Below are 23,597 nucleotides of genomic sequence, written 5' to 3' on the forward strand. Positions count from 1 at the left end.
CCCAGATCCTTCTCCAACCAAGCTGCTCAGCTCTTATTTCTCAGCTTGCCCAGACAGCCCTGTCACCCCTGACCCCAGTCCCCCAACACTGTTTATAGCACCGTGCAGCTGTACCCAGCTGTACTTGTTTTTGTCTTCAAATGGTTTTAGCCACGCCCTGCCCTGCCACTCCAGGCCCTCACTGGCTAGCCCCAATGCTGCCCCTTCACCACCCTCAACTGGCCGATATATCCCATTTTGTCTTTCCTGAGCATAGTTTGCACTTCAGGCCTCCACGCCTACTCTCATGCTTTCCTCTCCCCAAAATGCCTTACCCCTATTTCTATGTTCTGCTTCTCTAATAAAAGTCCATTCATTTAGTCACTTCCTCCTTTCTTCCACAGAATTTTCAGTCTGACAGTTAAATATGTTTATAATTGTCTTGCCTATCAGAGGTGGAGGTTGGGTTTTAAACAGCTCTGAATTCTCCAGCAAAGCGTTCCTTTCATTAAACTGTTTCTCTATGAATTTACCTCTCCTCTTCCTTTGGACTGGAAGGTCCTGAAGGCAGTTCCTCATTCATGTGCCCCCAAGCCCAGCCAGGACAAGACTTTACCCACAGTCCCCACCACTGAGGGTAAGACAGATCCTGAGATTTCCCCTTAGCCCAGGAAACAGAGGACAAAACTTGGTGGGAAATGGTGAGTCTTCTTCCACTCATTTGGTTATCAGGCTGTGATCCAGGACTCCTGAACTCTAGCTGATTCTAGCTTGTTTATTAAGGTGAGGATCATCTTTCTGTGCTTCTAAATGCGAATAGCACCTACATGCTTTACGTACTCCACTAGGACACTGAATTCAAATTAATAAAGTAGAACAGCCACAGGAAAGGCTCAGGAGCTGACGACGGGAGGCAGGAGGTCACTGACTCCAGGATGGGTCAGCACAATTAGAGGCCAGGCATGGGTCAGGAGCTCCCTTACCAGCTTAGTAGTGGGAATGGGAACCCAGCAAACTAGGAAACAAGTAGAAGCAGCACAGAAGTTTGCAGGGGTGGTAGCTGAAAAAGGAATAGCTCGAACATTTTCCCTATGCGTGAAACAAGTTCATGGTTCTTTTCAAAATGCAATCGCGACTGTTAACAAGCTTATGCATTTGTCTTTTATGTCCAAGTGTTCTTTTACTGGCTGCTTATATGGGGGTAGTAGAAAGATCCCCTGATGTATCTGTTTATTAAGCTTACCTGACCTTGAAGAAGTTACTTAACCCTCAAGCCACAGTTATCTGGTCTGTAAACTGGTGACAGAGCACTTACCTTGAAGTTAGCATTAGAATGAACTGATAGGAGCCACACAACTTGTCTAGTACAGTTCCTGGCAGTCCCCTGCTCCGAACAGAGAAGATTTCGGCACAGCTCTGGCCTGGGTGTAGGTTACCAATATTGTGGGTAGGCTAGGGCAGGGCTAGGGAGGTATAATTACTGAAACTTTATAGCCGAGATTCCAAGACAGTCACAATTTCAAAGACACTCTCCTGTTTTCTCTTAAGTCAAGGAGCATTTGCCAAGTTTTGATTGGGAAAACATGATCACTATGGAAGGCACCTTGGCGGCTACCTACTTCTCCATCAGCCCTGAGTGTCTGGGCTCCAGGCCCAGAGCTTCTCATCCAGATACTCAGATATGCAGCTGAAAGGCGGTGGGAGGAGGAAGATGCTCATGCTCAGCAGCGGCTCAGGGCACTGAGCAGGTAGGAGCCCCAGGTGCTACCTCCCACTTTTCCCGGCCCAGTGGACAGGTCACTGCAGCACATTTCCACACTAAAAGGAAAGTACACGTTAAATCCTTCAAACTCAAGTTAAATCCTCAAGTCCTTGGCATTAGAATTACCTGTGGGAAATTTGGAAATCTTCATGCCTGGATTGTGTTCCAGACCAACGAGATCAGGTTTTTTCCAAACTTGCCACATGATGATAATCATCTATATTAGCTATTTTAAAATAGTTTCTCAGGCTCTGGAATTAGCACCATTACCAGAAAATAATGATTCTAAAACACACCCCTTTAAAAATATACAGGATATGTTAACATCTTTGAAATCTGAGTGATCTTCCAGCCAGCACTATCTAAGATTTGATGACACACAGAAACCTGCATCTCAGATGATCCTCGTAATCAGGCAGGTTTGAGGGGAAAACAGTTCCCTAATACTTTTTAGGGCAGCACTTCCTGAATTTTAACATCCTTAGAGTCACCTGCAATTCTGTTACAATGCTGGTTCTGAATCAGAAGGTCTAGGTTGAGGCGTGAGATCCTACATTTCTAAGAAGCTCCCAGATGAACTGTGCTAGGCCTTGCACCACATTTTGGGTTCCACCAGCAACTCATTTAATTAAACTGAAATAACAGGCATAAAGAAATATGACCCATGGAGAGAGTCTCTGATAGGTCCGAGAGGCAACTGTGGGACTGCACTCTAGCATTTCTCCCCAGGAAGGGGCAGCAGGGATGAGGGCCAGAGGGAGGGCCATCCCAACCTTTGCAAAGCCGGAGGCTAGAGTCCAGTTTCCCAAGGAAGCAGACCCCCAGTCTAAGCAGCAGCAACAGCTCACTCGCCAAGTGAGGTGGCCTCAGGTGGCTTTAGTGGGTTGACAGGAAGCAGCCCCATTCTGTCTACACATACCCTTTTTCCTTCCTTCGGTCACCAAACCTTTACTGAGGGTCCACTGAAAAACCACCAAGTCAAAAGGATTCAAAGATGAATCACATCTGGTCCCTGACCTCCAGGGGAAGGAATTCAGCCCAGGGGGAACCCATGTGCAACACAAAACACAGTATGAAGTGGTAAGCACTAGTACCAGAAGCAGAGAGAGAGAGAGATGAGCCAACATGAAGAACAATATGCTAATAGCTTCCTGGTGCAGCAGCCACAGGAGGAGCTGGAGGAAACATTTCTAATCTTTCCACAAAGGGCATCACCCTAAACAGAACTCCTTGCCAGGACCAGCCTGGTATGATGGAGAGGGTGCTTTGATGCCTTGAAGCCCTTACAACCAAGACTCTTACAATCTGGAGCCTCAGGATGGGCAGAGTTTCCTGTATTTTTATGCTTCTAATCTCTAGCACTTAGATGCAAGTGAATCCAAGGAAGTAAGAGACTTTAGGGGATCAGCCCCTCCCAAAGAATGGGGCAGCCGTGATCTCATTCCAGAGAGCTTCAGTACCTGCCACCTATCCTCCTGTGCCAGAATCCCGCAGATCGTTTTCCTAGTACAGAATCCCAAGTCCTTGCCCTTTGTCATACTGAGCTCTTAATTGGCTTTGACCCATCACATTGCTAGATATAAAGGCTACAATCCCTAGACTAAGTAGATCTCCAGCTGGGTAGGGAGTCTTAGCCAAGACAGGCCGGGCACAAAAACCTAGAGCCCACTCCCTCACCTAGCCCCCTATAGGACCAGCTTTTTAGGAGGACTACAACGAAACAGATACTCAATCCCAAGTTACTTTTTCCTTATCTTCCATCTCATATAGGAGACTCTAGAGAAGAAGCATAAGGGCCGGAAGCAGCAGCCGAGAAGACAGCAGAAAGATGGGGAGTGGAGCCAGTGCTGAGGACAAAGAACTGGCCAAGAGGTCCAAGGAGCTAGAAAAGAAGCTGCAGGAGGATGCTGACAAGGAAGCCAAGACCGTCAAGCTGCTATTGCTGGGTGAGCGAGATGGGAAGCTGAGCCAGGGAAGGAGAAGGTACTGCTCCTTCCTGCTTATCCTGGATGGTTGGTGGCTTCTAGCCCACCCCGTGGGGAGGAGGGACGGCAGGTCATTTTTCTTCTCCCCAGCCAGTCTCAGGCTAGAGGATCAGGGCTCTAGGGCTGAGTGCAGCCACCCCAAGGAGATGCAGAATGCCAAAGTTACCCTGGAATTGTTCTGCTCTTCCTTGAATCAGGATTGTGCAAGGGCCGGGACAGAGCCATTCATCTCCAAATCTAAATCTAATACCGCACAGCTTTGCAAATACAGTGAACCCTGGGCTTGCAGACAGTTACCCAATCTACAGTCAGAGAGCTCTGAGTCAAGGACTCAGGAGAGGACAGTGGACTCAGAAGTCCTACCATATAATCAGTGCCATGTAGTCCTGGGGACAGGCCCACTGGTGCTTGCCAAGTAAACTGGTTCCTTCTCCTTGCTTCCAGTACACAATTTGTATAAATTTTAGAACCAGGGAGCCCTGAGGGAGGAGAAACTGAATCTTTTTCTAGGGCAGTCCTTTCCTAGCTTTTTGTTCAGGAGTTGCCTTGAGAGTCCCTGCCAGATCGGAAGTTTATCAACCCAATGAGCTCCTAAGCAGATCACAGGTCTGTGCTGAAAAAAGAAAAGCACTTCTGTTGGTCAGTCAGAGAAGTTGGTCACAGCCATAAATAGAACCAAGACAATGAAGTTTGGGACACCTGGCTTAGGGAGGAAACCTCCAGTAGTAGGACAGAGGTAAGTTAGAGCAGGCAGCATCTGTGCAACAGGACATAGCTGGCTGGGTTGTTTTGAAGCCCATGAGGAGCCAGGGAACCGGAGCCCCAGGCCATGGGGGCCTTCCCCTTCCCCAGCTGTTTTGTGAGCATACCGCTGTACGCTGGAACAAGATTCCAAGGAGCCCAAGAAGCTACAGAAGGGGAAAGAGATGGCCACTGAGAGATCTTTTAAGCCTAAGCAGCTTTCTTCCACATTCAGGATAAGCAGCTTAGAGGGAACAGGCGCAGGCTAAGTGGGAGGTGGTTAACCCATCAGGGCCACGCAAACTGGGGAAGATGTTTGAAGGGTATATGGAGGGGGAACGGAGTGCAAATGGGAGGACACTAGGACATTTTAGCCAATAAAGGAAAAAGCATGATGATGAAAAAAATGGTATTTCAGTGAAGCTATAAAGCTCTCTGCAATCCTGCCCCAAGATCACTCTCCTGAGTAAAAATAGGCAGAGGAGAAATGTGTTAAAGGAATTCCCCTGAATCTATCAGTGGTTCTCAATGAGATTTTGCCACCACTCCCTCTACCTCCCCCGGACACTGGGAAATGTCTGAGACATTTTTAGTTGTCACAGTGGAAGAGAAGAGTGCTATTGGCCTTTTAGCGGGTAGTGGCCGGGAATGCTGCTAAACACCCTAAAATGCACAGGACAGTCCCCACAAAAAAGAACTGCCCAGCCCAAAATGTCAGCAGTGCAGAGACTGAGAAACTCTGCTCTAAATCCAGACTGAATGACCCAAGCTCAAGGCTGGCAGAAATTGAGGGCAGCAGTCATCCCTATGTGTTATCCCCTAACAAGACTCCCAAGCAAGTCCTAGCTTGGACTTCTCACAGGCCACCTACTGGAGGGTTGGGGAGAACTGGTGGAAAACTGAAGCATAAGAATTTCTCCCTGCAGGTGCTGGAGAGTCAGGAAAGAGCACTATCGTCAAACAGATGAAGTGAGTAGGAACAAAGCCCCAGAAGACAGAGGTAGGGTGAAGAGGCATGGAGGATGAAGGGCTCCTTGGCCTCAAGAAACCCATATGTAAAGGATATAAGGAACCTGATTCCCAATGCCCCTCATCTGCATGCTTTACCCCCCTCACTCTCCACTTTGGGACAGCAATAAGCATGAGATTGGGTTCTTATGACCCTTTAAATCGTTCCAGATTCCCAATCCTTTAGGTCTGGTTACTCAGGTCCAACTAAGAGCTGGGTGTCTACTCCTTGCAGGATCATCCATCAAGACGGCTATACACCAGAGGAATGCCTGGAGTATAAGTCCATCATCTATGGGAATGTGCTGCAGTCCATCCTGGCTATCATCCGGGCCATGTCCACACTGGGTATTGACTATGCCGAACCAAGCTGTGCGGTACGTGGTTAACAATATGTGGTTAAGGGTGGGAGGAAAGGCTAATGAGAAGAAATAGCAGCCAACAAGCTATGAGGAAACATGAGTCAAAAAAGAGTTTCATGTAACTAAATCCCATCTACTGAGCTTCCAGTCTTTTTACTTCAGTCTTGGAGAAGTATGCAATCCCTACCTTTAAAATAAATTACAAAAATCTGCTCTCAGCTTCCTCTGCCTTTTTGTCTTATTTTATCATTTAAATTGTTCTCCTTGGGCTCCTTGCCCTGGCCATGGAACTTTTATAAGCTAAATCTCTAGTTCCAGTTTTGGCTTTTTCCAAGATTTGAATTATTGAAAGAAGGTGATGGTTTCCTGTCTCCCATGTTGTCTATTTCACGGTCAATCTGGTCTTTAAACATCCAACCTCCCTGTAGCAGAGGACCCACATTTGTGGTGGTACCCTTTTGGACAAAGGCTAGAAGACAGAAACACCAGAGAGGAAGCTCCTGGAACCTAGGTTTTCCCACAGGCATCCCAGGATGGGATAAATTGCTACTCTTTATATTCCCGAAGCACACTCAAAATTAGTGTTTTCTTAGCATCTTCACTGGATGCTGTCTCCATCTTGGGCTTTGGTAGCAAGGCAAAATGCTCTCCTTTCAGCAGTATTCCCAGGAGCCTCCTGGAAAGCCATTACTCCTGTGCCATTCTCAGCCAGGTCTCTGCCTTACAGGATACTGGGCGACAGCTCAACAACCTGGCTGACTCCACGGAGGAGGGCACCATGCCTCCAGAGCTGGTGGAGGTCATCAGGAAGTTGTGGAAGGACGGTGGGGTGCAAGCCTGCTTCGACCGAGCTGCAGAGTACCAACTCAATGATTCAGCATCTTAGTAAGACTCTGACTGGGGATGGGGTGGGATGAGGTGTAAGCAACCAGGACTTCCAGGAGAAATCACATCCAGCCTAAAATTTCAGGCTGAAAGCTGGAGTCCAAAGGACTGAATTCAGCCTGGATACCTGTTTTGCTGAGGCATGAGCAGTGTTCTACTATGCTTTGAATGTGACGCCCTTAGAGACATGCCGCCACAGTCGTCACCACTCTGTATTGCTTTACACTGGCTCACTGCAGCCTACAGAGCTGAAGACCCCCAGAATCCAAAACAAAGGTGCTGTTTAGTAGCCCTCAGACTGCTGTCCTCATCAATTCATACACACAGCGTCTCCTTTCAAAACCACGAATGTGAAGACAGACCTGCAGTTCTGCCATGGGCTCTCCCAGGAGGCACTTGATTCATGATGGCCTTTCCAGGGTGCCATTTTCTAGCTGGTAACATTAATGTCACCTAGACTCAGGCCACTTACCAGAAGTGAATGCCTCATTCACCCATACATAGTATCTTATGTCAGGGTGCCAGGACACAGAAGAACACAGAAACTTCCGGGGGCAACCAAAGGAAGTTGGTCAGGGATTAAAAAGAACCAACTTTGCAAAGCTGGTTCCAAAATGATAAGGTACACATCAGTCATACCTCTAATGGCATGGAATCTATCATAGATGGGCATGAACTTTGCAGTCAAACAGACCTGGATTTAATCCTTGTTCTGTCACCTAGTTCTGTAACACGGTTCTCATTTGCTGTTCACAGAGCACTGACTCACCAAGGCCCAGGCACTGCTGGGTGCATGACGTACACGGTCTCATTTGACCTGCACAGTAAGCCTTTGAGGTAGAGACTACTTTGTATTAGTCCCATTTACAGATGAAGAACTGAGGTTCAGAGAAGTTAATTAACTTACCCAAAGTCATATAGATAAACAGCAAAGGCTGGATTTGAATCCAGGTCTATTTCACAAAGTTGAAGGCTTTTTACAATACACCACCATGTCTCTTGACCTTGGCCCCAGTCATTTAACTCTTCTTAATTTTTCCTTTATCTGTAAAATGGGGTATGAAACTTAAAAGGTGTGAGGTTAAATGAGAATTTCAACGTGCGAATGCCCGGCACATAGTAAGCACTGTTAATTTTCCTTCACTTCTTCTGTCATCTCACACCGTATTTGCCTTCTTCCTGTCTTTTAAAATTTTTTATAATAACTGTCAAACATACACGAAAGCAGAATAATGTAACGAATCACCCGGCTTCCACTGTTAACTCACAGCCACTCTTGTTTCACCTCCACCTCCTACTGCATCACTCTGAAGGGAGTCCCGTATATTCCCACATCCTAAAAATTTCATTATGCATCTCAAAAAAAAAAAAAAAAGACTTAAAGAAATAACATAATCATCACACCTAAGTATTTAATAATTCCTTAATGTCATCAAATACCCAAGTAAGTGCTCATTTAAGTCTCCCAGTTATCTCAAAGGTTTGCTTCCCAACTTGATTCAGGATATAAATAAGGTCTCATGCTAGGCACCAAATCACATCTCTTAATGTCTCTGAAGTCCCTTTTAGTCTACTCCTGAATCTTGATGGAAATTTTGGCACCCATTTAAACCACCAAATCTCACTGAAGGGTCTAGAAAACCTTGTAGTCATGAAAAACTTAAGGAAATGTTATCTAACTTGACTTAAATGCGACAGAACCCCTGCCTCAACTGGGCATGCCTCTCAACCCAACCCACACTCCCTTTTGTAAGGACACATGAAGTTTGAAGGAATGAACCTGAGGTTTAACAGTATGGATTCTGATAGTCCTGGTTCTATCACCAAGTTAGCTGTATAACTTTGGGTAAGACCCTTTACCTTTCTTGGCCTTGGCTGTGCAAAGTTTATGTCAATTCCAAGCTCTTTTCCCTAGCTACCTGAACCAATTAGACCGGATTACAGCCCCTGACTACCTCCCTAATGAGCAAGATGTGCTTCGATCCCGAGTCAAAACCACAGGCATCATTGAGACCAAGTTTTCTGTCAAAGACTTGAACTTCAGGTAAGTCCACAGTTCCCTGGGGCACCACAGATACAACACATGGTTCCAAATACACCTCAGATACCAAAAAAGGGCAAAAGGACATGTTTCTTGGCCTTCACTAAAGCCCCATCTGAAGGACCTCCCTATTTCTCCCCCTTTCCCATCTCATTGCCAACTGGCCCCAAAGTGGCCACCTCTCTGGGGTAAACACCATGTCCATGTGCTGTTTTTTTCCCTCAGGATGTTTGATGTGGGAGGGCAAAGATCCGAGAGAAAGAAGTGGATCCACTGCTTCGAGGGAGTCACCTGCATCATTTTCTGTGCGGCCCTCAGTGCCTATGATATGGTGCTAGTGGAAGACGATGAAGTGGTAAGTGGCCTTTGCACAAAGCAGCTTTCATAGTTCCCCTGTGACCCTTCCTCTAAGCTTTGCGTCACCAGTTCTTCAACCTGGATGATTTCAAGACACTCTAGCAGTCCTCCAGCAGCCAAATCAATGTCTCAGGCAAACAACTCTAGAAAAACCTCCTCTTTTCCAGGCTCTAGGTTAGCGCTTTAGAACTCCAGATTTATTGGGAGTGAGCTTGGTCTCAGATCAGCCATCCAAGAATCACTTGGACATCACACAGCTCACAAAAGTAATTGAAAATTAAAGAGATAAGGGATCACAATGGGCTTGGTAAAGCACGGGAGTTACACTTAAGACTCTCCCAGGCTGCCTATGGAAATAAAGGGTAGGAGATGAAAATGAACAAGCAGAAAGACAATGTATGATGTGTATCTTTGTGCAACATGATAGAGGGTTTGGACTACTCATCTCATTTGGAAGCCTAAATATGTACTGTCAACAGGACTAAGGAGAGACTGGCAAACCAGATTTCTCACATGCCACTTAAACTGGCAGCTGGAAGACTACCTGAGGGTGAGTCTCTTGAGCCTGCAGATTTTAAGAGGCTCTGCAGGTCCAGGGTCTGCCCAGCAAGTTACCTCTGGAGTTTGAGACAGAGGATATCACTGCATGGAAATGCTAATGGAGGCTCACAGCTTATGGATATCAGACAAAGCACCTACACTCCTATTCCTTGCTCCAGTTCTTCTCCCTTCTCCTTAGCAGAGTTCAAGTTCACATGAGAGCTCTAGGAGTATCTTCTGTGCAAATTCGCTTTTCAAGATCTCTTCCATCTTTAACCCTGGAGTCTATGAGGTTTTAAGGGGTTCTGCAGGAGTATTAGCAATGATAAAAGGCCACAAAAAGTAGATTTGTTTTCTTTCCTCATTAGATGAAAAGACTGAGCCCAAGCCAACTAACAGCATACTTCAAATCCTAAAGATCTGCTCCCTGAAAACAGGCTGGTTTGGGGAATTGGAAACATCTAGACTGTGCAGATACACGGCACAAATTCTCAAAGTGGCACTCAGGGGAGGAAACAGGTAGAGGCGCCGGTGGTGTGGCATTGAGAAATTCTCCAGCCCTCACCATTTGACACCGAGGCAATAATCCCTATTATGTTCCTGCCCAAACTGAGATCCAGGACTCTCTAACAGAAGCCTATCAAAATCATCCTAAGGGGGGAAAAAAAAGTCATCCTGGAGACACAAACAGGCACATGAAAACTCAGGCCTAGCTTCAATTGTGTATCCACTGCACCTACGGGCGTCGAAGTCCCTGGCAATACCCTGGCAGCCTAAGCTCAGCATAACATTGATTGTACAACTCTAGGTCAGCCACTGTCATGGACACTACATACACGATCTCATCAGACCTCCATAATAACCCTGATAGGGAAACTGAAACTCAGAAAGGCTCGGTAATCTGCCCCAAGTTATACAGCTATGACAGAACAATTAGAAGGGCAGCTACATCATCTGGGCTCTATCCCACCACACCAAAAGGAGTAAGCTCTTCCTCTTACATTTGGGGCACTAGTCTCTCCAAGGGGAACAGGAACAGGAAGGAGAAAATATATTCGTCAGCTCAATCTGAAATCTCTGATGGTGTTTCCTCCTCCTAGAATCGCATGCATGAGTCACTGCACCTCTTCAACAGCATATGTAACCACAAGTTCTTTGCGGCTACTTCCATTGTCCTCTTTCTCAACAAGAAGGACCTCTTTGAGGAAAAAATCAAGAAAGTCCATCTCAGCATTTGTTTTCCAGAGTATGATGGTAAGTATCAAGGGCTGGAGACAAGGGTAACGATTTCTTGGTAATGATTGGTGATCGCCTGGTTTCCTATACCAAGGAGACACGAAGGAACCTGTCTTTAAGGAGTACTAAGTCTAACTCCTTTGCTTTCCTGGGTTGATGATCCCTTATCCCTTTAACTCAGTTTTTATGTGCCTTGTGATATCCGAGTGGTCCTTGTATGTCTAATCTGACAAACTTGGGTATTCAGTCACAGGTTTAAATTCAGATGTCCCTGGAACAGAACAGATGTTAGATGCAGGAGAGCCGCCGACTGTTCAAATGATACCTACCAGAAATCAAGGGTGGAGACACCCTCTCCTCGATTTCATTGTCCAACTCAAGTGATAAACACTGGAGTGCAATAGAGGAGAGGTCCCTCCCTCTAAAAATAGGTCCCCAACTGCAGGTGTCCAACACATTTCATGGATCAAATTGGTCACCTAAAAAAGTAAGCAGCTATGAAGCGTTAATTTATCCCACTTCTTCACTATTTTTTCTGGGAAACCAGGAAACAACTCTTATGAAGATGCAGGGAATTACATCAAGAGTCAGTTCCTTGACCTCAACATGAGAAAAGATGTCAAAGAAATCTACAGTCACATGACCTGTGCTACAGACACGCAGAATGTCAAATTTGTATTTGATGCAGTTACAGATATTATCATCAAAGAAAACCTCAAGGACTGCGGGCTCTTCTAATTCTCATTTCTCTTCATGTACACATTCCCTAAACGGGCTTGGAATTTGGCTAATTTCAAGCAGAAAAGCATAGATCAACATACCACGGCATGAAGAGTGAATCCATTCTCCTTTAGAGATGGACTTATACATGATCGCAACTGTGTCCTGTTCCTTTCAAATTGGGATAGCTAGTGCAGTTTAAAGAGCACAACACCGGAGTCAGGAGACCCAGGTGCCAGAACTGGTTCTTTTACTACAAGGTATAAATATTTCATTTCTCTGAGCCCTGAGTCACTCATCTATAAAATAAAGATAATTTCTCCACCACTTCACAGGGTTATTCTAATGATCACAAACATAAACTGAATGTAAAGAGCATAAAAGCTGTGTGGTTAGAATCACAGAAAGAAATCTATATAAAAGCAGTCACTTAAATTCAAGACCAAGTTTTTAGATGAACTATCCCAAGGAAAGCAGCAAACCTTCCCTACATTCTGCAAAAGAAAACAATTAAAAACAAGACCTCAATAAACCTACCACCATTTTTTACAAACAGACTCTATGTAGCTTAGCTCAGATATCTGAATCACTGGATTGGAGATAGGAGTTTCTAAGGCACATGTCCAAAATTAACCATCTTTATTAAGCAGACTATCCCTCTGCAACCACCCCCCAACAACTGCCATTATCTCTGTAACTGTCTCAGGTATACAAGACACTTTTTTTTTAAAGTAGGCTCCGGGGCGCTTGGGTGGCTCAGTGGGTTAAGCCTCTGCCTTCAGCTCAGGTCATGATCTCAGGGTCCTGGGATCAAGCCCCGCATTGGGTTCTCTGCTCAGTGGGGAGCCTGCTTCCCCCTCTCTGTCTGCCTTTCTGCCTACTTGTGATTTCTGTCAAATAAATAAATAAAATGTTTTTTAAAAATAAATAAATACATAAATAAAGTAGGCTCTATGCCCAGCATGGAGCCCAGTGTGGGGTTTGAACTCACGACCCTGAGATTGAGACTTGAGCTGAGATCAAGAGTCAGACACTTAACCAACTGAGCCACCAGGTGCCCCTCCGGTATACAAGACACTTTCTGAATAAACTTGGAAGACTTCAGCACACTCCCACTTAGAGTACTAATGATTTTATTGCTACCACTTATTGGTCACAGAATTTTTTTGTAAGTGTATTTATTTAAGCAATCTCTACACTGAGAAGTGTACATTCTCTACCTGAGAAGAAAAGCTGCATGCTCTACCAACTAAGCCAGCCAGGTGTCCCTCAATCACAGAATTTAAAGTAAGCAAAGCCAAAATTCCCATTTCAACTGCTATTGTTTCAGAACCAAAAAAAAGCAGCCGATCTTGCTTTAGGCACTGAAAATCTCTGCAGCTGAATCCATGTGATGCCTGGCTGAAAACAACATCTCCCCATACAGAACAACAAGTAAATTATTTCTTTGAACCTCTCTGAGGGGAAACGAAGCTTGCATTTATCTTGACAGGAGGTGGTGAAGTCAAGTACAGATTTAGCATTTACAACTACTAGTGAGGAAAGCTCTTGGCATCCAAGATTTAGTATATAAAAGAAAGTGTCAATTAAAATGAAACTGCTCCTTGCCAGAAACACATATTCACACTTAGGCTGCTACTAGCAATATTGATACTAGAGAGCCATATGAGCTTGAAATACACTGAAGAATAAATTTGGGGCTGTTAAAATTGGATTCATTTAATAGTCTTTCTGATTCCATGAAATCAACTTGAGAGAATTACCAGAGAAATAAGGGAAAGTAACTACTGCTGGTTAAAAAACTTCACCAAAGAAAAAACCTGGGCAAGCCTTCATGCATCCAAGAGCTGTTCGGGGACTACATTCCAAATGGCATATTCCTGCTATACTAACCTGTTTGTTTTAACTCAATATACAGGGGTTATGGTTCTTTTTTTGTATCATGGATCCCTCTAACAGTCCAATGAAACTTATGGCCCTCTTCTCAGAGTATTTAAAAATGCAAATTCGGAGTATTAAAAGGGAAACCAACATGATAGGAATACAGTTCTATCTTCCAAGCCCTGAAGCCCCAGGTTAAGAATCCTTACTTACTATGGTTAAGATCTTCTCTATTCAGGCCCCAAATCTAATGTATCTAACTTATTCCATCTTCAATTAGGGTAGCCCAACCTTGCCACAAATTGTACCAGACTGTTTGCTTCTTTCATTATCTTTTCCTTGATCTCTGACTCCAGGCAGGGCTTGGGTTATAGGCCAAACTGTAAGAGCCCACCCGTCTACGTGGTTATGGATGTTCATGTAGAACCAACCCTCTAGTCCCAGCAAGAAAACAGAGCCAGTGGGCCTCATCTTCTGGTATTCTACTCACTTCACTATCTTTATCTTTTGTTTTTGCTTCATTTTAAATTTACACTACAATGATGAATCTTATGCATCCTCATAAATTCTTTTTTGTAACAAGGTAGGTCAGAACCAGTTAAACCCTACTTTCACGAACTATGATCTTTATTCTTAAAATGAGCAAACTAGAAGGAATTTCAAAATAGTCTAGGCACTGGACTATTCACTAGCAATTTATGGGTAAGAAACTGAGGCCCAGAGATGTGGAAGGTCTTCATCAAGATCAAACTACTAGAAGTAGAACTAGAACTCCAAAACAGGTCTTCTGAATCCCAAGCCAGTGTTCTCTATATGCAACATGCTACTGAAAGCCCATCATATACTATAACGTCAAAGTCAATTTTCTTATTTCCCTAAGCTCCTCCCACTCCCAACCAATTCTTGGTTATTTTTAAATTACGCCATCCTAAATCATAGCTATTTAACACTATCATCTCCAAACTAAATACGAATCAGCCTCAAATCTGAATGTGAATTTAGCATAAAACAAAAATATAAATAGCTTTATTTGTTGAAGGTGTAATTAATTATCTGTTCATATCCTTAGAGGGCAGAGATCTGAATGCAGTTTCCTTGCAGTGTGCTGGACACTGATGTCAGTAAGCCAAATGTGAATTAGGTTCCACTTCTTGTGAATCTGATGACAGTTGCTTTTCTTTTTCTACAAAAATATAGTATGATTAACTCAAAAGGACAAATGTATGATTCCACTTATAAGAAGTATCATAGTAGTCAAATTTATAAAGACAAAGTAGAGTGATGGTTACCAGGGCTGGGAAGAGGGAGTATGGGGAGTTAGTGTTTAATGGGTACAGAGCTGCAGTCTGAGACGGTGAAAAAAGTTCTGGAGATGGATGGTGGCGATGGCTGTGACACATAGTGAATGTACTTCAGACCACTGAACTATGTACTTGAAAATGATTAAGATGGTACAGTTTATGTTATGTATGATTTACCACAATAAAAAAATAGTGGAAAAAATACAATATAATTGGTAATGTGCATTTATATGTTCTATGGGTAAAAGCAGCACAAAAATCCAGTCTTAAAAGCAATATAAAAGACACATTTACTTGTAACAATTCCTACTCTGATAAAAAATTCACTTCCATGTACCCAAACAGTCCAAATCAGGGTAGTCCCATCCCCTGGAGAAGAAATAACAGCATTCAAAACCCGCTCTACAATTGGAGATGTGCCGTAGACCAAAGTGTGCCGGCCATGCTGGGTGGAGAAGGTGGTGAAGGGTGAAGAGCTCTTACCTCCCACTGCCCTCTCTACCCGGCACAGCCCCCGGAGCACAGATTCCAGGAGGACTTCAGTGTTGGCCCAGGGCCCCAGCCTCTGGTGTTCCTGCTAGGTAAAAGCATGAAGACATTTCTGTGAGGTCCAACAGACACTGCAGACAGCAGAAGGGTACGTTTCTGCTTTTCTGGCCATGAAAAGCAAGCACTAGTATGAACAGAAATGAAGAACTGGATTTAAACACAAAACAAACTGAAGACCTTTCTTTCCACCCGGCTTAACAAATTTTAGAGCCATTTATAATTGAACTTCATTTCAGGCATTCAAAACGAATATGGGAAAAGTGACGCTGAGAAGAAAACCAGCTACAATGAATACATCTGCTGGTATCACCTTAAAAGATTACTTGTTTTGCAGTACAGTACGTCTTGAGTGTCATTAAGAACATTTACAAAGCACTTTTAAATATATTATTTCAACTGTATCACACCCACAGTACATCATGGCTGGAAGGAATAATTTAGTCTATCTTTAGGTAACAAATGAGGATTTAAGACAAAGACTTCATAGCTGGTTGAAGCAGAGAAAAGACCAGAGCCGGGTGTGACAAACAGCTCTCTGTAAGATTTCGAGGTCTCAGGACCTTTATCCTCCATAAGCAAAAATGGAAAGTTAAAAAAACAGTTAATTTCTTGTGATTTGAATTATGTCTGCTGGGAACCTTACATTTAAACAAGCCTCTAGGTAAAAATGTTTGGATAACCGAAAGGAATATGGGGGTGGGAGGCAGGGGGTTAGTAGAGGATGGGTGAGAGATAAATCACATTTTACAGAATATTCCGCCTGTCAAAGGTCTTACATCTGGATGCTGATACATTGAGATGGCGTGTCCCAGCAGCATATTTACTAATACTGAATTAATTCTGCTACCTTATAGATTCCCATTAGATTTCAGGGCAACATTAGCAGCAAGCATACAGAGACTTTTCTATTTGACTCCTCAATCATTCCCCTTCCCTAATCCTTCTCCAGCCTTGTCTCAAAAAGGATTTCCCAGTCTATAATCTAGAGCTAAGCTTTGCTCTTTATCTACCAACTGTAAATGAATATTCATGTTATTACATATATATAGCTAGACCTCTATCATGGGATTTTATCTTTGATGTTTCTTTCAATTTTCACTGAATATATGCAGTAACACAAATGAAACAAATGTTTGGAAACTCCAAGTCTCTTGTTTTGTCTTAATTTTGTATAAAAACTAAATACTCTGTAACAAAAGTATAGGAATATTCTTTGACTAAACAGTTCTCTTACTAATTTTTTTGGTGACAAGCATTCCAAGTCATGTACAAAAGGTACAAAAGCTGCTTATTTATTGGCAAATAAAAAATACCTCAGTTGTTTACTAGTGACTTTTAAGGTTATATGTCTACTATTTATGTTGATCTTTTAAAAAAATGTATTTATTCATTTTAGAGGGGCAGAAAGGAGGGAGGGAGAATCTTAAGCAGAGTCTGAGCAGGGCTTGATCTCTCAACCCTGAGACCATAACCTGAGCTGAAAACAAGAGTCAGATGCTTAACTGACTGAGCCACCCAGGGACCCCATTTGTGTTGATCTTTAACATAAAGTCCTATTCAGTTATTGGCAAATGTTGCCCCAGTTAGCTCTATCAGAACCACACAGGAGTTTATTTAAAAATACATGTTCTCGGGGCACCTGGGTGGCTCAGTGGTTTAAGCCTCTGCCTTCGGCTCAGGTCATGATCTCAAGGTTCTGGGATTGAGTCCCGTATCGGGCTCTCTGCTCAGCAGGGAGCCTGCTTCCTTCTCTCTCTCTCTGCCTGCCTCTCTGCCTACTTATGATCTCTCTCTGTCAAATAAATAAATTCTTAAAAAAAAAAAAAAATGTTCTCAGGACCTGTCTCCAACATCTTAATTTAGTAGAGTTTAGCCAGGGAAATCTGTATATGTAAATTTTGTACTTCAGGTATCTACTATTATAACCTTCTGGATTAGCTTTAATTCCTAAGAAGACTTGAGTCAAGCCAGGTATATAAGCTTGACATCGTATCGGGAAAAAACTAGCCTGTCCTGACTTGTTCTAGAGTAATGCTCTCCTAGCAGAAGTAATTCATACAAGTTATGAGAAAATGCTGGGGGGGAGGGGGAGTAGTTAAAAACTAAACAAAGATAAAAAACAAAGATCCTGACCATCCAGGAAGTTTGTTCCCCGGTGCCTCACCTAAATCTTTTATATCCTGAGGGTTGAAGCAAGACCAACTTTTAATTTCAGTGCTCAAAGCAGCCTGGTGCGCTCTTGTGCTTAGACAGCCATAAAGCTATTTGGAGAGCTGTGGCTGGTCCAGGTCAGAGCTCTCTACTTGTATGTACTATGAAACCTGAAGAACACAAAAATGACCTGGCAGTACTGGGAAACTGAAATAACTTTGTTCTTAAAGTCAGTGTAAGATATGAAGGAATTCACAAATAGTAAGAGTGAAGAAAATCAGTGCTCTTTTAGGTATGTTTAAATGAGTAGAGGACTGTGGTTTTTTCAACACCTGGAAGGGGAAAAAGATCAACCAAAGGGAGGTTTTTAATTAGAGGGAAAGATTAACTTTACCTTATATGTAACTGCTAATACAGCGACCAGCTCTGCAACAGGATGCTCCAGAACCAGGCTAAACAAATGCATACATACATGAAGTAACTAGTCAGGCTAGGCAAGGATTTCCAAAGAAAGTCACAGCTATGAATAGGAGAACAGTGGCCAGGATATAAGACTATAAGGTGGGCAAATGAATTAGAAGAACCAGCAGTTATTTTTAAATGCTCTAAATAATGTGCATGTAATAAAACACAAACAACACATAAGAGAGTAAGAAACAAGACAAGAAGATACTTTTTTAAAACTTGGTCCACCTATTCTTAGAGTGCAGCACCTTGTAAAAAAAATAATAATAATAACAATCCATCACTGGAAATAATAATAAAATGATCCACTGAACTAGAGATTTAGAATTCAAACTATCAAGATGAAATGTCATCCCAAGATCCACTTTGAATAACTGTAAAAGTTCTTGAAAAACATTTTTTTTTTTTAAGATTTTATTTATTTGGCAGAGAGAGAGTGAGAGAGGGAACACAAGCAGGGGGAGTGGGAGAGGGAGAAGCAGGCTTCTCGCTGGCCAGGGAGCCAGATGGATGCAGGGTGCCTGATGCAATGCGGGGCTCAAGGCTCTATCCCAGGACCCTGGGACCATGACCTGAGCAAAAGGCAGACACTTAACCGACTGAGCCATCCAGGTGCCCCAAAAGTTCTTGGAATGTTCATGCCAGGAAGTGCAATCTGTTCCAAGTGTGAATTGATAATTGGGGAAGACAAGACTGGCCATTAAGGAGAATACTTCCTCTTTATATAGAGTCTAATGAATGGCTTTTTTTTACAGCCCAAGGTTTTAATCAGGTGAAGAAGTGACTGTCAACAAAATAAAGCTATTGCTTTCAGTCCTTCCTACTAGAGTCTATTTACTGTTCTTTATTCATTAAAATTTAATTTCCTTGTATGTGCTGGTTTCTTAGATGGCACAAAGCCTGGCCACATGAATACTGAAATGCAGTCCATCACAAACCTCCAGCATTCTCCACAGAAAAAGGATACAAGGCAACTTTTAGTTTCATTGATTACAAGTATCAATCCTTTTTCTCCAGGCTAGTACACATGATGTTTCACCCCGCACTCTGGCTCCGCTATTAGAAAAGATCTTTATTTCAAAATAACAACAGTGATTTGCAAAGGCAATGATCAGAATCACCTTTTAAAAATTATAAATCACTAGTCCACCAGCCAAGAGTTAATCACTGAGATGGAACCTGATGATTCTGACTTAAGGCATATTTGAAAACCACTGACTTGAACTGTGTGCCTGTGTCCTCAAGGAATGTGCATTTAAATAAGTTACATGGAATGGTAGGGTAGGAGGTGATATTGAGAACAAACGTAAATGGTATAAAGGCAGAAAAGTGGAGAACTACCATTTTTCATTAACAGAAAAGCTAAAAAATGAACATATCAGGCAGACATATTCGAATGAAAATACAAAGTGCATTTCAAAGTATAATTAACTTAGATTATTTGTTATTTTGGATTATCAACAATATCATCCCATTAGCTCTGACTGTAGAAAGACTACAGTTAAAACAATATTCCACCAATTCTCATCTCCAGATGATCCTGTATCACAGAATACAGTGAGGAAAAGATATATTCAAAATGCACAAGGACTATCAACTTATGTGAGCATAAGTTAATCATCACCAACTGAAGCTGATCGTTTTCTTTTAGACCCAGTTTTCCCAACCCTAAAAAAAAAAAAACTGTTTAGATAATAAGTTATACCATCTGCATAGTTATACTTTTCCAAAAAGAGTAAGAAAAAAATTCCAATAAAGGCACTGAACTGCTGTCACTTGCTTTTCTGAACCAGCTTTGATGATCACCAATCTTTTTGTTTTGTTTTAAACTAGTAAAAGATTACATCAAAAGATGACACAGAATCCAATCCAAAAAGACTGGACCCCAAAAGGCACTGCTCAAACTGCTGATTTGGAATGCTCAAAATGCATTCTCTTTATCTGCCTTCCCCCAAAGGCCCACTCAGTATTTAAGGACATTTGCTGTACATTATACAAAAAGACCTGCAGGCTGAGGTGAATAAAGCTCTCCACAAAACCAAAATGTAAACCTGGAAAATGGATTATGACTGCATGTCACTTACACAGATAGGACATAAGACCCTCAGTCAGACCAAGCTTCAACAATACCATTACACCAAAAGACTAGCCTTCAGGGAACCCTCTACCTAAAACCCATTCTCAGACAAAGGCCAAAGCACATTCAGTGGGAACAAAAAGAAACAGAAGAAAATATTTCCAGAAAGGACTACTTACAAACAGGAACAAACCTGGACTCTTTACTCACCATTTTAATACTGCTGCCAACTATAACAGATTAAAATCTGTACACACAACATTGTGGAAAAAGTCCCAAAATGCAATAGTTTCGGCAAAAGAAGGTACTGACTAAGGATTACTACAATTAACATTGCTACAATAAAAACAATGGCAAACAGGGATTTGGCACCACATTTACAAAGTAAAAGCATGCATTGTTAATACACTTTAGATGTTTCCCAACAGAAAAGGCCATGGAAGATGGAAAACAAGGGGCATCTTTTTTTACAGAACTCCCTATGACTGAGACAAACAAGCAAGAACCAAAGTGGTCAATTTAGTAGATCTGTAGCAGCAAAGTCACTGTTTTCTGTTTGGAATTTAGTAATTAGCATTTCTAATCAACAGCTGCCCTGGCTATGTCTGTATCCAAGAAGCTAACTTTACATACTACATCAACATTAACCTAATAATTTGGTAATCAGCATAAACCAGGTTAACCTTAAACCATAAGCTTAAATAAAAGTTAGAGAGCTAGAATCTTATTACAGAACTCTCCAATGTAATTACCATTTAGAAACCATAATGGTACTTTGAACAGGAGAGTAACGTAAATTTCATCCAAAAAAGCTACAATCATAGCCCCAATAACCGTAAAGAATTAAGTAATTATGGAAATATTATGCTCTGACCATACCAAAAGTTAAAAACAAAGAGTTCCTACTAAGAGGAAAATTTTTAAGATGATCTGGCCACATCATGTGCATAGTTAAGATTGTGTTTTAATAAAGATTCTTTGCAAACAAATAAAATTTAGTCACGTTATTCTCTCGATGAAAAAAAAAAACAAACCTTTAAAAATGAACTACTGGTGGTCTGTTAAGAAGGAAAAAAAGAATAAGCTACATATTAAAGTTCTGGAATGCAGCACCTCAACTTCACATCAGCCCTAAACATTTGAGATTATGAAATCCAAGTGATGTCTTGATGATCAAATCATACTTTACAGCTGTTCCAATTCCAATGTCTGACTTTAGCATCTCGTGTCAATTAAGAGTTCCCTAATACAGAAGATTGTGCTAAAGAGTGCTAAGATTCTGCATGCTGCTGCCATTCCCTGGTCCCGTTCATGCTTGTAGCTGCCCAATGAGACAGCAAAAGAAGTCTGGTCTCAACACTCCACACTGTAATAACTAGAAAAGAAGAACATCCTTAATTAGAAAAGTTTACACAGTCAAGAGACATCATTATAGCACTAGAACTAAAATGTCTGAAGTTTTACCTTTTATTAACATCCACCTCTCTTCAGTAAAGTCCACATTCCTTTAAGTTGTTTTTAATGATGACATCTGTAACAGCATCAAAAACAAACTGCACATTCTTGGTGTCTGTGGCACAGGTGAAGTGGGTATAGATCTCCTTGGTATCTTTTCTTCTGTTCAGATCTTCAAACTGGCACTGAATATAAGCAGCTGCTTCTTCATATGTATTGGAACCTGAAGCAGACACCCAATATTCTCAGTTCAAATCATTACAGCTGCCTGAATGTAACTATGTCAGGCCATCACCACTTACTTACATGAAGAGAGGGATTATGACCTAAAGGAATATAAGACAGATTTACTTCTGTAATCACTAGGTTTTTCTCTAATCACTAGATTTTTCTTGAGAGCAGATACCATATAAAACAAAATCATCACACAAAAAGATCTAGGGAAACAAAACTTTTTCTTTTTCCCCTTCCATGTAGACATTTCAGCTAAAAAAACCTAGAATGCATAAAAGGAAACTAGAAAAGCAGGAAGATGAATTGCTAGAACACAACTGTTTAAAAGGTCAAAGAGCCCATGCTCCTTGGAATGATCTTGAAATAAAACAATTCAAAAGAATTAAAATGCTTCTTTTCAAAAGCATATCAATTTTAAAGGGCTTAGCTTCTGAGCCTTATGGCAATATGATGAAAGGTAGTAAACTAGTACATGTAAAAGGGAAAGGGGCCTGAATTATACACTTTAAAATGTGTTTTTATAAAAATACATAAAATGTGTTTTTGTGACATATAAATTATATCTCAATGAAGCTGCCATTTTTTTAAAAGGCGTGGGGTCTCAAAAGTAAACCTTACTTTCAACATCTGTAATTAACACTCTTAACCACAAGCTTCCTACACCATCTCATCTACCTGTGAACCTTGAGAATAGCCCTAGAAATTGACTACAGAACCAGGAAACCTTGACAAATTAAACACACAAGACTTTATTCCTGTGAACTAGAGGCTGTTTTCAACAAATAACATCTATGAAGTTAAGTGACACTAAGCATGACAACAAATACCAAGCGCTAAGTGGTTAAAAAAAAAAAAAACTAAACAAAGAAAAGCTTAAGAAAAAGAGGAATGTTATTTAAACAGAATACTTAGAATAATAAAGGAAGATAGGTTGTGGTAGGTTTTTTGAGATCTGAGAACTTCTGTAAATTCAAGGAGAGCTCTGAAAAGAGAACTGTGTCTGGTAGGAAGAGATAACTGATACTTGGGCAATGAGGACTGTGGGAATGAAGTCAATGGAAGGCAGGCTTGGAAGGTGTTCCCCCCAGCCTCGTCCCCAAAAAAGGATATGACATTGAGGGCTCTTTGCTATGTGGATAATTCCCAGTGAGAACACTGTCAATCCTTTTACTTAAGTTTTCTCTTCACTTTAAAACCTGGCTACTTTCTATGAACTCACCTAACTCTCACCTCCCTCCCAATCCTGGCCACATTTCCAACTTACCTGAGAAAACAAAGGCCAGGGGGCTTAAACTACATCTCAATTCTTGAGCCTACCACCTCACTTATAAGTCACCTATAATCCCCATACATTTCTACCTATGGTCTTAGAGTGGTCTTCCTGGCAGTTTCAAAATTTAACTCCTCTACCAAGATTCTTTTAAGCTGAAGTGAAATTTATGTAACATACAGTAAGACATTTTAATGTGTACAATACAGTGGCATTTAGTATATTCACAATGTTATGCAACCAGCACCTTTCTCTAGTTTCAAAACTTTTTCATCAACTAGAAAAATACCCCATTACTATTAAGTAATCATTCCTCATTCCCCTCATTCTAACCACCCCCCCACCCCCCCCTACCCCCGGTAACCACCAACCAACCTGCTTTCTGTCTCTATGGATTTGCCCGTTTGGGGTATATCATATAAAAGTAATCACACAAATGTGACCTTTTGTGTTTGGCTTCTTTCACCTCACATACATTTACGAGGTTCATACAAGCAGGAACATGCATCAGGACTTCGTTCCTTTTTATAGCTGAGTGATATTCCATTGTATGGAATTCCATCTGCTTACAAATCTTGCTCCACCAATTATATCCACT

The 23,597-nt window shown here is 41.9% G+C and overlaps 2 protein-coding genes across 2 annotated transcripts in view; one reads left to right on the plus strand and one right to left on the minus strand.

The window, feature by feature from the left end:
* The first annotated feature begins 542 nt into the window (after positions 1-542).
* Positions 543-11,933, plus strand: GNAT2 (G protein subunit alpha transducin 2). The gene is made up of 9 exons (XM_047725762.1): positions 543-616; positions 3,512-3,687; positions 5,394-5,436; positions 5,711-5,852; positions 6,565-6,722; positions 8,638-8,766; positions 8,989-9,118; positions 10,761-10,914; positions 11,444-11,933. Exons 2-9 carry the CDS (start codon positions 3,570-3,572, stop codon positions 11,632-11,634), a joined length of 1,065 nt encoding a protein of 354 aa, XP_047581718.1. The 5' UTR covers positions 543-616; positions 3,512-3,569; the 3' UTR covers positions 11,635-11,933.
* An 8,303-nt stretch (positions 11,934-20,236) lies between these two features.
* GNAI3 (G protein subunit alpha i3) overlaps positions 20,237-23,597 on the minus strand; it is a 36,537-nt gene continuing 33,176 nt past the window's right edge. The window contains exons 8-9 of the mRNA XM_047725454.1: positions 21,505-21,718; positions 20,237-21,415 (exon numbers count right to left, since the gene is read on the minus strand). Coding sequence (XP_047581410.1) covers positions 21,528-21,718 — 191 coding nt within the window. The 3' untranslated portion in view covers positions 20,237-21,415; positions 21,505-21,527. The remainder of the gene's footprint in view (positions 21,416-21,504; positions 21,719-23,597) is intronic.

The sequence above is a fragment of the Lutra lutra genome, chromosome 4 (genome assembly GCF_902655055.1).
Source record: "Lutra lutra chromosome 4, mLutLut1.2, whole genome shotgun sequence".
In the NCBI taxonomy this organism is placed as follows: Eukaryota; Metazoa; Chordata; class Mammalia; order Carnivora; family Mustelidae; genus Lutra; species Lutra lutra.